Below are 14,527 nucleotides of genomic sequence, written 5' to 3' on the forward strand. Positions count from 1 at the left end.
TCTAAGCAATTCTTAATTTCATTAAGGTCGACAATGACCTTGCCATTATGACCAATGTTTATCATCCTGCGGTACAGCAAAACTAAGATCGTAAACGTAAATTGCCAATTAATCATTTTACTGTTCGCTATGCCGACAAAATGGACGCTCGCGTTCGAGCATGCGTGTTGCTCGTCGTATATTTTTTGTTTCATATAACGGTAAGTCACAAACTGTTTTTAAGGTAAAGTAAAGTGTTATTACCGGAAAGATTAAGTAGAGAAAGATAGAGTCGGGGAAATAGAGACCTAAAAAATAGTGGCTTTTAGTTTTAACCTTAAAACTAAAGTATTTTACTATAATCCCTTAATCTATGTATCCGTTTAATCCACGTAATAGACTCCATTGCGTCAAATACTAAAGAGTATTTAAATATAGGTAGTACTTAATAATTATTATTGTAATAACTCATAGCGAATAAAATCTGTTTAGCCGTCATTCTATTTTTTTATGTGGGTATAACTCACGACTTAAACAGAAATTGCACTTAAATAATTTGTCAGTTTAATCGCAAATACATAAATACTTCGAAATTCAAATACATAGTTATTATTTTATAATACACATTCCATAGACACCGTATAGCATAAGGAATCATCCATGCTGCCAAGAGCCGAACGAGAACCTCACCCTAGCGATGATCATAGACGCGTTCGAGATATACGGCCACGACCCAACAGATAAGCTGGATAATCTGTGGCTCTACCAGAACGAGATGATGCGGATCAAGACTGCTGAAGATCAAGTAATATCAAGAACTTATACAGCCATCTATCTATGCTGATGCAAAATTGTTACTCACCTAAGATGGTGAACAATTTCAAAAATTCAAATCAGCTGTAGAGACACTTTTGTGTGCTACAAAAAAAAGTTCTTCAGAAAAAACGAATAGTCAATTAAACTTCACGTATTGGAAATGTGATGTTATGAATTTGTTCAGCCTTCTTCTGACTATACATTAACAATAGTTATTGTTTTTCACTTTTCTCTTAATTTACTTACTAAGTTGAAGTATTACGAGAGGATTTATTAGACAATTTGAGATATACTTACTTACTTCGTAGAGGGTTTCCTGGACCAAGATCTATTGATAATATTCCCAAAAATGAAATAACAAAAAAGCAGATATATTTATTTCAAATCTATTAGAATCATGTACACACTTATACGTTTTAATACGCATATTTTACACAAATAGTTAATGTGTCTATTTCAGTATCTAATTAACGAACGAGTGCACATCGCAAGTGATCATTTGGGAAGATTTATAAAACTGCACATTCAAGAGTTAAAGGTACAAAATAAAAAAAATACAAAACATTGTTGATTGAATAAGATTCGAATGTATAGAATCAATGTGTTCTTCAAAATCATTAATATTGTCTGATTCTCGATAATAATTATCTAAATTCGTAACCAAATATACTTAATAATAATAACAAGTTAATTTCAGGCGTATTTATCCATATTTTAAGATTAAAACAACAATAACATATTTTGAAGAAAACTATCCTATTTTACATGCAATTGTGCCCACCTCTGAGTGAACTGAGACCCTTGTGTATGTAATCAACATTTGAAACATAATCATTAAAACGACCACTAAAAGCATCTCCAACAGACTTGCAATCATAGTAAAATTTATTTAAGAACTCTCAACAACTTTAAAAGTAACTAATGTTTCCAGGTAATGCTCATAACATTAGACGACGTGATTGACAATATGTTGACAATGTACGAAAACCACAACGCAATAGCTGCTGAAAGGAAGGCGACCTACACCGGGGGACCGGTACCCATGGAGTTTTACCTTAGTCAGGGTCTGTATATAAGGAAACTAAAAAAAAGAAATAGACTTTTTGCGTCATGTTGTAAAGCAGTAGAAACTTTTTGAATAAAAAGTAAGTTCGATCAGGCTTGAATTCAAGGGGAGTCGTGTGGTATGACCACCCTTTTTGAATGTACAGTAATAAAAAAATAATTGTTTTAAAAATTTCGTTATACTTATTTGACAATATATAATAGTTATAATAAACACGCAGAACTGTGGCAAATTTTTCCCTTTTTGATTTTTTTTTCGTTTTAGAATTCTACTGCGGCAAAAACGTATACATCTTTGTATCTGAGCTATACAGCGACATCTACAACATGGGCAAGGGTTCAGCACCGTACTGCAAGGACAGATCTTTTATATTCCTAGGCTTCCTGCACTACCATGACGAACAAAAGTACTATCTACTAGACGACCCGAGTATATCGTTTCCTACTGATAACTATATGCACGGACTCGAGTGTCACATCGGCATTTGTATATTTAGGTAAGATATGTTTGGAAATAAAGTGATGAGAGATCGTACGAATTGGAAACACAAGGGAGAGGCTTTTGTGTAAGAATTAAACCCGTTACTCATGAAAGAGTAACCAAAGAATAAGGACATGAGAGGGACAACATTTTCTTAAATGGTGAACGAAAGTTGTATCTAATTATACACGATCTCTTTCATTTATTTTTTATTTTATTGCACTTATACAAAACATGTAAAGGCGGACTTAATACCAGAGGCATTCTCTACCAGTCAATCTGGTGTGGTGCAGAGATAGAACATCAAGTGCACAACAGTGCACGTCATCAATTAAAATTGTATCTCTTTCTGTGCTATTACTTGTTTTATTCAGGTTTCCAATTAAGAAACTACTTCAAAGAGAGCGAGATGTGGTAACATTACCCAAGGCTATAGTAAAGTGCGGTTTGGTTATGTACAAGCTGCCTCCGCTGACGGCTGCCTCGTGCATCATCACCTCAGGGTCGTTTATACTCGACTTCAACATACAAGGGCTGCGGTACCGGCATTACGATTATTTATTGGTAAGGTCGTTTCATGGCTAGAATTTATAGAGGAAAAATTATTAATAGAGGCATTCTTAATACCTGAGCCCCTAAGCCTATTAAGTAAATATTTATTAATGTAAAACAATAAATAATAGCCTTTATACTGTCCCACTGCTGGGCACAGGCCTCCTCTACTAATGAGAGGGATTAGGCCCTAGTTCACCACGCTGGCCTAGTGCGGATTGGCTTCACACACCCTCAAAATTCCATACAGGTTTCCAGGTTGACATACAGGTTTCCTCACGATGTTTTCCTTCACCGTTAAAACGAGCGACAATTCACAAAGAATACACATATATTTTTTTAAATAAGAGATGTGTACCTTTGGTATTTGAACCTGCGGACATGCGTCTCGGCAGTCCTTTCTATATCCAACTAGGCTATCGCCGGTTACAATATATACATAATATTATGTTATAAAGGATTTCATTCATTCAAAAAACACGTTCTTAAAACCACATAGAATCGAATGTGATCATAAAAATTAGCAACTGGCAAATAACGTTAAAACTGATTTTATTCAATTGATTGGTAATTTTTCAGACAATACCAAACGGCAATACGTATTACACTAAAGAGCCACATTCTCCCCTCATATGCGACCATCACGTCTGCGAGTGGAATTACACTAACCATTATGGAGGTGAGTTTACCCTATAATTAAACTTCATTGAAAGCATTTAAAAAAAAAATCACCACAATCTTACTTACCATGTGTCGTTTCAAACTCGAGGAGTTGAATACCCTCAAACTCCTCCCTTCTTTTCCGGTTTTTTTTTTTTTTTTTTGCTAGCTTTAATTATGTTTTTTGGTATAATAAACACAACAGCGTCTTGACAAACTAGTTTCAACATTTAAATATATAATGTCATATAAAAATATTGATTTGAAAAAATAACATAGAAACAATCATAAAATGTTCTCGCAGGACCATTCCTGATCCCTGGTGATCCGGGCACTGGTATAGATCCGGTTCCTCCCTACATCGAACCTACGCCAAAACCAGACGAACCGGAGGACGACGAAAACATCACCGTGCCTTGTGAGTTTGTAAAGGTCTTCTACAAATTATTAAAACACAAACAAAAAAGAAATTTAAATAACTCTTCGAAGTAGAGTTATCATACCTTTAGGATGGAAAACTACACGATTTAAAGGCGATGAAAAGAATACATAGCTCATAGAAGGCCACTATTAAAAGAGTTTGATGTCCTGATATATAGACCAAAGAGCTCAAAATCATTTAAGAAGGATCATAGACTAAAATCAGTCTAGAGAACAATACAGTTAACCGTACTATGAATAATAAAAAGGATTTTTTTTATTCCAGATATATTGGACGGTTGTCTGTTCATGTACCCGCCTAACTACGGCTCCATAGCCGGTAAGAGCTACTTGGACGCCGTCGATTTGCACGATGATAGGTTTACTTGCAACGCGGCTGGCGGCAATAAGGTACTGAATCCTTTAATTTATAGAATATTTATAAGGCCTGGTAATGTAAGGGGAAGAACTACGTATAAGGGCTACATGGTTAGTTGTTAGGCCTAAGTCTAAGATAAGACCATAGACTAATATATAATACTGGAAAGATAAGACAGCATTTAAATTACATTATATGCTTGTAACTTGGAATGAGCTAATAAAATGTTATATTTACTGAGCTGCAATTTAACTATACAGGTACAACTCAGTTTAAAGAACCATGACATTGAATACAGAGACACCAAAAGATGCAACACTATTCATATACTCACACACGCACACGCACGCGCACATGCAGTACAACTACGCCACCGAGAGAGTTATAGACACTCCATTGCTCAAAAAACATTTTAATGGACAAATTCGTGGCTCTTTCATGACATATTTCAGATTCTATAAATCAATCGAATGATGATCAAAATAACATAATATCTTATTTATTTATTCGCGATTTTAAGCTTCGAGACGTCAAGTAAAAATTCTAGAACACAATAAAAATATTTCAAAATGTTTCAGGGCCTGTATTGGTACCCGCAGTGGATGGGGGCGATGCCCCACCACCCCTATCCGTCCCTGGTTGATGAAAAGGACGGCTTCGAACCGCCAGGGCCGTACTACCCCCATCAGAAAGGATACGATATGGACGAACCGGACGATTAGCACATTTAGATAAATAAATTATAGTAATATCAGCCCTGTATTATACTGTCCTACTGTTGGGTACGGGCCTTCTCTACTATGAGAGGGATTAGGCCTTAGTCCACCACGCTGGCCTGGTGCGGATTGGTGGACTTCATTCACCCTCGAAAATTCCTATAGAGAATTTCTCAGATGTGCAGGTTTCCTCACGATGTTTTCCTTCGCCGTTATAGCAAGCGATAATTCACATATTTTTTTGGAAAAGTCTCAGGTGTGTGCCCTTGGGATTTGAACCTGCGGACATTCGTCTCGACAGTCCGTTCCACAACCAACTAGGCTATCGCCGCTTAATAAATTGTATCAATTACAATTTTATGATTTAGCATTTCATCTTTAGGAAAGTAAACTTACATAGTAATATCACACCTCTATCCCATAGGGGTAAGCAGAGACTATGGATTGCCTTGTAGGCGTATTTATTTTTTGACAAATGAAATTACTTGAAATTCTACAAAGCTATGTCAGAATTTGTTAGAAATGATTTAAAACCGCATCGTTTTTTTAAGACATCCCTGTTGTCAACAATGTGGGATATCTGCGAACAGTATACTGAATTCTCATGGAAACAGGGGTTTATACGTTACGGAGGGAGGGATGGGATAGAAGTGGGTGTTTTTCTGTGTACCAGTGGCCGCTGGTATGCATTACTGATTAATTAGTCACTGATATAGATTGTTATGATTTATTTGTTATGCAGATTGTCAAGTACGTATAAGCTGCAGCAAGTTGCTGCAGATTGGCGTATGTAAACGCTGTTTACACAGTCGTAGAGGAGCGCCTAGCGAAAGCGGCCACCTCCTCCGGTAGTCGCGGCGAGACTAACCTGATAAGGTTGAATGCATAAACATCACTTCATAAAACTACAATTTGGTCGGAATTACAATCAAAAGCAAGAAATCCATAAACAACTGTTTTATTAACAAATTATATATAACTCTCCAAGAACCGTCGCTCGACCTTACTTCCACGAGGCAGCACGAAGAACGCAGGCGTCCCTGCCTTCAATACAAAATACTTCATCACCAACAAATCACCTAAGTTCTTCAACGGGTCCACTATATGTGGCATCTTGTCACGACCCTCATAATACACATTAACAGTCCTACAACTGTATTTATTCTCCTCATCCCATGGTGCGGGGAATAACTGTTCCAGCTGGCTTAATAAGGGAACATTCTCTGGGCATGCTCTTACAAAATCTGTCATTTGATATTCTGGATACAGTAACAGTATTGGCCATCTTAAAATCCCGTTTTCTAAATTTACTATAGCATCTTGAGCCCCGGGTAGGCTAGGCTCTAGTTTCGATAAGTCTATGTCATCCTCATCATCACAATTGGATAGCTTGATACCACGTTCAATGATTGCTTGGATGACAGTGTCTTTTTGCTCTTCTTTCTTGGCATTGATTCGGGCCTGTTTTCTTTGATCACGCTCCTGCAACAAAAAATACATACATTTTTCTTAATGCCAAGAATAGAATTTCTATATTGTTTTTGAACATTGCAATAGTACCGAAAATATAAATCAGGTGTGCTAATATCATATCTCAGGAAATTGCCCTTACCGATTTTTAAAAGTCGCAACTTATAAATAATTTATATCATGAACATAAAGCCTTAAAAAATGTTATTAATATAATTTTTATTTATTGCTTTGAAAGACGAGACGAGATTGCCGTTCGCCTGATGGTAAGCGATACGACCGCCCATAAACAGTAGAAACACCATCTAACACCTCGAATTACAAACTATTGTTTGGTATTCCACTGCACTCACCATCCCAAGACATGAGATGTTAAGTCTTATTATGTCCAGTAGTTACACTGGCTACAATGTCCTTCAAACCGCAACAAAACAGTGACTAAACACTGATGCTTGGTAGCAGAAATAGACATTGCGATGTTAGCTACCCAGGTGGTATCTCTCATATGAGAGACCTACCACCATTATTAAAGAATATGACCTTATACTAAGCTCATTACAGTCATTACATATTAACAATTATTAAAGCCAAATAGAACATATTTTTTTTTATATTTACCATAACCAATTTCTTCTTTTTGGCACTATTGAGCAATTCTGTAATCTCCTTATCACTTTTATCTTCCAGCAGCTTCTGACAATGTCCTATACATGTATCATACTTTGCCACCTCAAGAGCTGCTTTAGCAGCACGGAGCCTGGCTTTGCTATGACTAGGGTTGAAAGAAAGAGCTTTTTCACTATCATACAAAGCAGATCTGTAGTTCTTTAAATGCCAATGCGCAGCGGCCCTGTTATTGTACAAACTTGCGTTTATTTCTGCATCATCACACTTTTGTTTTATGCCTTCTGTGTATCTGTAAAAAGTATATAATTAACATCAATGCCTTGAGTATCAATTCAGAAAATAATGAGCAGGAAACTTTATTTTTATTGTTTTTATTAGGCAGGCAGTTTAACAAATATGCCTGTATCCTGCAATTCTCAATTCAGATTTAACTTTCCAGCAAAATATTTATCAAGTTTCTTGTTCCACGCTCTTACCACTCTGTTTGTCAAGATATGCTTATGTGGTTATTTATTGGACAGAGACTTTCCCGCCCTCACACCCACCACTACAACTCCTGTAAGCCAGGATCAGCAGTGGCACGCATTTTATGACACCGAGCAGTGAAGCTCGGCGAGTCTCAGGGAAAACTAATATGTCATTATCCCGCAACGAAATTAATCAAATAGAAAGATAGGGAGGAGTTGGAAATATTAATTATCCACTTCCCTCCAGAGCAATGCGGGTGACAAAATCATGACGTAAGGAGGCGATTTAACCTCAAGGATAGGGACGTTTACAACTAGATAAGCTAGTTATAAAGCACCACGGATAAAATTAAATGAAAGGGTCCTATCACATGTGCTGTTAGATTTGATTACAATAGGCATGGCAAAAACGACGGAAAGCACGGAAATTCCGTCTAGTCTCAACAAGGTCCATGTAGTATACAACCCCAGATGTTATTTGCATACTGTTTAACATGATGTTGCGCTCTTCATGCCAGAGACCACACTCCCAAAGTACGTGATGAGCAGATTGTTCAACCTCGTAACCAGGTGTAGAGCATGGGCACGCAGGAGAATCAACCAACCTAAATGAGAACAGTTTACCCTTAAAATTACCATGGCCGGTAAGGAATTGCGATACACAGTAATCTATTTCTAGCCAAGATTTAATTAGGCGATCGCGAACATACGGAAAGTATTTATATAAATGACGCCCTTTCGAAGACGAGTCCCACCTACATTGCCATTCATTTAATAATTCATTGTGTACATCACTGTGCGGTTTAAATAGTCTATCGATTCTTAAGAGCTCGCGAGACGTAAGAAACTTTTTATCCATATCCTCTCTGGTTGAGTAATACATAGCGGCGCGACACTGTACCTCCAAATCGACAGGGAGTACACCCGCGAGGACAGGCAAAGCTTCTGTACTAACAGTTCTATACGCCTTGCACAAGAATATCAACGCCAATCGTTGACTCTGGAGCAGTTTCCTGCGCACAGCACCGATAGTTGCCCTATCGGCCCATACAGGTGATCCGTATGTAATGCAAGCTAAGTAAGTCGCTCCATAAATGATTTTGAGCGTAGTGAAAGACAGTCCCCACCTAGAGATCGATATCCTTGTCAAGGCGTAAAAGTTACGTTTTGATTTTCCCCCGACGTTTTTTATATGCTCTAGAAAGGAAAAATTTCGTTCTAAAATCAAACCTAAATAACAAACCGATTCTTTCCTTTTTACAACAATATTATTAAATTTTATTCGCGGCGGTGATTTTAATATACCTTTTAAAAGCAGTTGGAACGTTTTGTGAGGTGCGAATGTAAGGCGATTTCTTTCACCCCATTCAGATATTAATTGTAAACACGTATCCGCCAAACTTTCAAGCCCCGATCTACTATTCGATTCTATTAGTAAGAGACCGTCATCCGCATATCCGGTTAAAGTGCATCCTACAGGTAAGGGAATTGAAAGAAAATCATCGAAGCTCAAATTCCATAAATAAGGACCTACAACTGAGCTTTGTGGACATCCCATACTCAGCGACTTCGACACGGCATGGTGGCCGAGTTTCAGTTTGGATGTTCCGTACGAGAAGTATGAATAAATTAGGGAATATATATTCCTATAGCAGCCTCGTATTTTTAACTTAAGAAGTATCATAGGCCACCAAGCATTGTCGAAGGCACCGGAGATGTCTAGGAAGATACCGAGTACATATTTATGTTCCGATATACTTACTGTTCTTCTAACCGATATTGCCGGGTCTGTAGTCGACCTACCTATGGTAAATCCGAATTGATTTTTGTGAAATACTGGTCCGCCCGGTAGCAGACGAGGGACAATGAGGCATTCTAGAAGTTTACCTAAAGATGGTAACGACGTAATAGGTCTATATTCGAATGAAACCGGAGCGCCATATTCGCGGAAATATACCTTCAGCAATACATCGGTTAAAGACAGATAGTAACGAATCTCCGGCTGATTTACACGCTTCTTTAATCATCTTGTTAGACACTTTATCCTCGCCGGAGGCTTTGTTTAACGGCAGAGATGCAACAATGGTAATAAATTCATCTAATGTCGCAAGGTTTGAGACTGGAGAGTTTGGCAATTCCGCGGCCCACATTCTAATTTGGTTGTGATAATTGTTGTCATTAATAATATCATCGGGTATAAGTGAATGCAACAGTGCTTCCGTAGTCTCCTCAATACCAGTCGTATAGCTATTATTAAATTTAATATTATCGATGTAAGATAAATGAATTGGTCTATTTGCTTTAAACTCTTGGTATAAAGGAGACCACGGGCCTTCCTTATCTAACCGCGCGGCGATTTTACGCAATAAATTACCTTTCGATTTTTGTACTGCTGCTCTATAATGCGACCTGGCAATTTTAAGTTCATTAAAAGCAGATGTAAAAGTGTCACCTGTGACACAACGCTTTTTAAGCCTATTAAACCTCCTGCGCGCCCTACGAAAAATTCGGCGTAGGTGGACTAGATATTCGTTCCACCAATCACATCTACGAGTATTTGTAATTGAACCTCGACCGATAGCAACATCTGCAAAGTATGTGAACGTGGCCGACATAAGTTCAGCACATGTTTCAGGTGAGAGATCATTGCGAGTAAAATCTCTGGCATGTCTAGCAAATAAAGAGCTAAAAAAGTCCCAGTTTGCCCCTTGATTTTATATCTAAAATCATAGTTGTTATGAATAAAACCTTGTGTTAATCTAGGCAAGAATTCGTACACAATCAGGCGATGGTCACTACACGACGCATCCGGCAGGACACGCCACCTATCAAGTCGAACGTCTCCACTAGAAAGTGTGACGTCAATAGAAGACTCGCCCGTAGGGCTACAGTAAGTTGGTGGTGCATCGGGAGTATTGTGAATACCAAGATTCATCTCTGCGATGAAATCTTCGACGGCGCAATGCCGATCGGTATCGGTGGATCGATATTTGCCATACCAAAGAATAGATGACGCATTAACGTCAGCGCCTATAATTACTTTACGACCTGCAAGTGATCGTAAAACCTGGCGGAGATGGTGTATATGTGGTCCTACCGGGTCCGAGTATTGAAAGTAACAGCTCACTATGAAAACCTTACAGCTCGGATTTGAAACCTCCGCGACTGCACAGTGTGACGTCATGAGATTACGCACTGAAGTTACAGTGAAATTGGAGTTCGCTACATAAATGCCAGCTCGTGAGCTGCTATCAAGCTGTACGACTCTGCTACGCAGTCGAGCGTGTTGATATTGTTCCTGTACAAGTACAACGTCGAGTTTATAATCCCGAACTAACGTATCTAATTCCGACGTCGCCACCCTATCGTTGTGGAGATTTAATTGTCCGATAATAAAGTTATCCATATTAAATTTATTTAATAATTAGTTGACAAAATGATGGTTTCTAATTTATGTTTGTATGACGGACATTCCTGAGACCCACAGCGATGGTCGTGGGGTTTCTTAAAACGTTTGCAAGTTGCGCATACGGGCTTAAAATCACGATTGTCCCTATGTGGACAAGCCTTGGTTTCATGTGCCTCGGAACAAACGGCACAAGTTGGTGTTTTAATGGTGCAGAACTTATGCACATGCCCGTATTGTTGGCAATTGAGGCAGCGGACTATCTCCACGTCATCAATAAACCTGCAAGTTGCCCAATCTATAAATAGTTTGTCTTTGATCGCAACTAGATGTATTCTCACTTCCGAATCAATTTCCACGCCTATCCATTTACGTCCGTGTTCCAAACTACGTCGCCGAACGATTTTTACGGATTTAATGAAATCGTCCTCCTTAATTGGCATTTCATCCTTAATATTTTGCCGATACAAAGCTGTTAAAAACGGTTTGTCTTCCATTGAGGATGGGACATCTTTAATTAAAATTCGCGGACGTCGACCTTTTGGTTTCTCTAAACGTAAACCAGCTGATTTTTATTGCATCCACCGACTGGAGTTTGTGAATCTGACGTTCGTTGGCAACGCGAAGTACAACGCCAGCTTTCGCGGTTTTTTTAACGCCTACGATTTGAAACCCGTCGTCGCTAGGTTTAATTGCATTAAACAGCGCCTGTTTCGTGGCAGACGATGACGTAAGATCAGCCGTCCGCTCGCCAGTCGGGTAAGCCACAACGCACGGAAGAGGCGCGCGAGGCTCCATTGCCGGGGCTTGTTTTGGCAGACGGAGCTTAACGGTACTCGCGTAGGTCATTTTGCCGTCCGCTTTGGGTGGAGTAGGACGGGGACAATTCCTGATACCTTCTAGCTCCCGTTGCGCATTGGCTAACTTGGTTTCGTTGCACGATGACTTTAGGGCCAACATCGAAACGATTGCTGTGATGCGCTGAGTAAAGTCCATTATCGCAGACTTATTCGCGACGTTCATACGCGAACCCTGATCATTCACGAGTTCATTTATTTTGGACAAATAATTTGCGGCCTCAGATACCAAATCGCAATAATTATCTTCTTTTTCAATGTTATCGTCGGACCTAGGCGAAACCGTATTTTGAGATGCGGATCGATTTATTTCCGGTGAAGCATTTAATGAGGGCGAATTTTCTCTAAAAAGTCGCTTGGGTTTTGCGGAAGAAGGCGATCTCGATATTATTCCGCTTTTACGAAAAGGGTTTGGACCCCGATCAAGCGGGTCGTCGTTATTATTTGGCATGTTAAATTGAATTAAACGCTATTAAAAATAATAAGTTAAATGGCAAATACACGGAATAGAAATACTTATTACCTTTACGGCAACCGGCCAAGTACCCTCGCAATAAAAATAAAAATAAAAGCACTTACCGATGAAACAATTTGATAATTATTTCAAAAATCAGAAATAAAACACTCAAAAACTTACGGACCGTAGTACACAGAACAACACCACACTACTAGAAACAGCCCACGAGCCGATAATCAAACCCTAAACGCAATTTGCACAATTTTAATAATCAGTGCGTAAGTACGTCACCGCACCGAGCGCGCGCGCGGAGGGAAGTGTTGGACAAGGAGAATTGTTTTTTGTTATAGCCCCTGAGACAAACATCAGATTAAAATGTGGTATAAAGTATGAAGAGTATTATGTGCTACCACCCACAGTCTGCAGTCCGTCCGTAAAGGACCCCTGATGCAAAGTTTCAAATTCATTCAAAAAAAACCTATGAAAAATTATGTGACCAAATGTTCTAAAGAGACAATAAACCTAAAAGAGAATGACAGGTGAAATTCTGTACCTTCAGCAACAAGAATTTAACAATAAGTGTTAAAGATTAAAATAATACTTTACCCTAATATAGCTAATCTATAATTTTTATGCTTAAAGTTAAAGTTGCCGTCCTCCTTATAATTAGTGGCCAGTTCCAAAGGTGTGTTCTCTTCAGGATCGTATTTCAGTTTAGCTAAACCTTCCGCAAGCGGAGACAGCTCTCCGTTATCAGGTGTTTGCTTCATGAAAAAAGGATGCTTGTCCATTTCCTCCTGAAAAATTTTATAGACAATTATATTATTGTTGTATTCCTTCATTTAAAATCAAATTTGGTAGTTCTACCATCAAATAGGATTTGTTTAATAACTTTCCTAAACAGTAACAGAAAGTCTACAGATGAAACTATGTTCAGGGCCTATGCCCTATGGAGCTTTCCTCAATGTCCTGTTGGAAGCAGGCTGCATCGTGACTATCTGCGACCTTTATCAGGCCAGTTTTACAATATTACATACCACCTTTAAAAAAAGTATAAGTATCATAAATTATGTTTACTTATAAGTACCATACCTCCCATTTGTCCTCCGCCCATCCTTCTGTGTATCTCTTCCTCTCCAAACTATTTATAAAATCGTCAAGCTCTTTGTCCATTTTTTCACATAAGGCTAACCTTTCTTCGTCGGTCATAGGTTTTTTGGATTCGTTTTTTACTTCCTCGGCCATGATTCATTAAATCAAATAACTTTAAAATTAAAACAAGTTTTAACGCACAGCGGTAGTTCCAATAATAAATAAGTTTATTTTTATAGTTCTTAGTTTCTTAGGTCTCACGATCCAATATCTTATAGTTTATTATTTTTCTCTTATTCTATTATCCGAAAATAACCTCAAAACGATTGACCGTTGACGTTTATAATTTTTTTTAAACGTAGATAACAAACGAAAAAAAAACTTAATGCCAATATATTGGGAGTATATAAAATACTCAATTAATATAAAATTATTATTTTTAAATCTTGACTTATTAGTAACTAGTTTTTTGTCGCGTTCGTAAAGATGGATATCCTAGATAGAAGTCCCGCTATATATTTTTTGCAATAAATACCTATGTTGTTCCTGGGGTCTCAAATTATCTCCATACAAATAGGTAAATATGATCGAAATATGTTCAGTAGTTTAGCTGTGAACAGGTAACAGACACACAGTCAGAGGGAATTACTTTCGAATTTATGACTAAGTATGGAAGTATGGATTGACTGCATTTCCGTAGTACGTATTATGCTCTTTGGTTCCAATATTTATTTGGTTTTATCCGGCTTCACATATTAGAAAAAAATTAAACAAATAAAATAATTAAAACCAATAATTTTATTCAATACCTACGTAATCTTTTGTTAGAATGAAATGCATAATATACATGAAATAAATAAAAAATAATCAGCTGTTTACTCAACATAACTCCTTATTATACCAATGTCTAATAAAGTCGCATTTACGGTGCTCGCGTCTGCGGAAATATTCTGGATATTGGGCCTTTTCCAATGGATGCCAGTAATCAAGAACCCAGTCAGGTATCACTTGTACACGATCGTATGCTACACCACCAGCAATACCAACGGATCTAGCAACTGAAATAAAATATATTTTTTTAAG

General features: G+C 38.0%; 2 protein-coding genes across 2 annotated transcripts; one reads left to right on the forward strand and one right to left on the reverse strand.

Moving 5' to 3' along the window:
* The first annotated feature begins 96 nt into the window (after positions 1-96).
* On the forward strand, positions 97-5,106 carry LOC115451122. Its single transcript, XM_037441793.1, has 10 exons — positions 97-200; positions 614-784; positions 1,256-1,333; positions 1,727-1,859; positions 2,126-2,357; positions 2,716-2,905; positions 3,473-3,572; positions 3,858-3,971; positions 4,260-4,384; positions 4,931-5,106. Exons 1-10 carry the CDS (start codon positions 141-143, stop codon positions 5,072-5,074), a joined length of 1,347 nt encoding a protein of 448 aa, XP_037297690.1. The 5' UTR covers positions 97-140; the 3' UTR covers positions 5,075-5,106.
* A 904-nt stretch (positions 5,107-6,010) lies between these two features.
* Positions 6,011-13,799, reverse strand: LOC115451123 (DNA polymerase interacting tetratricopeptide repeat-containing, protein of 47 kDa). Its single transcript, XM_030179337.2, has 4 exons — positions 13,445-13,799; positions 12,959-13,149; positions 7,157-7,454; positions 6,011-6,550 (listed from the first exon to the last, which is right to left on the reverse strand). The coding sequence occupies exons 1-4, from the start codon at positions 13,595-13,597 to the stop codon at positions 6,038-6,040; spliced, it is 1,155 nt and encodes a 384-aa protein (XP_030035197.1). The 5' UTR covers positions 13,598-13,799; the 3' UTR covers positions 6,011-6,037.
* Between the last annotated feature and the right edge of the window lie 728 nt (positions 13,800-14,527).

Source organism: Manduca sexta, chromosome 4, assembly GCF_014839805.1.
Source record: "Manduca sexta isolate Smith_Timp_Sample1 chromosome 4, JHU_Msex_v1.0, whole genome shotgun sequence".
Lineage (NCBI taxonomy): Eukaryota > Metazoa > Arthropoda > Insecta > Lepidoptera > Sphingidae > Manduca > Manduca sexta.

What these genes read in the sequence shown, in the direction of transcription:
- LOC115451122 (XM_037441793.1), top strand. Translation starts at nt 141, where the DNA reads ATGGACGCTCGCGTTCGAGCATGCGTGTTGCTCGTCGTATATTTTTTG. An exon ending in ATTTTTTGTTTCATATAACG is followed by an intron (nt 201 to 613) that starts GTAAGTCACAAA and finishes CACATTCCATAG; the next exon opens with ACACCGTATAGCATAAGGAA. An exon ending in ACGCGGCTGGCGGCAATAAG is followed by an intron (nt 4,385 to 4,930) that starts GTACTGAATCCT and finishes AAAATGTTTCAG; the next exon opens with GGCCTGTATTGGTACCCGCA.
- LOC115451123 (XM_030179337.2), bottom strand. Translation starts at nt 13,597, where the DNA reads ATGGCCGAGGAAGTAAAAAACGAATCCAAAAAACCTATGACCGACGAA. An exon ending in GGGCGGAGGACAAATGGGAG is followed by an intron (nt 13,150 to 13,444) that starts GTATGGTACTTA and finishes AAAATTTTTCAG; the next exon opens with GAGGAAATGGACAAGCATCC. An exon ending in AAAAGAAGAAATTGGTTATG is followed by an intron (nt 6,551 to 7,156) that starts GTAAATATAAAA and finishes TTTTTGTTGCAG; the next exon opens with GAGCGTGATCAAAGAAAACA.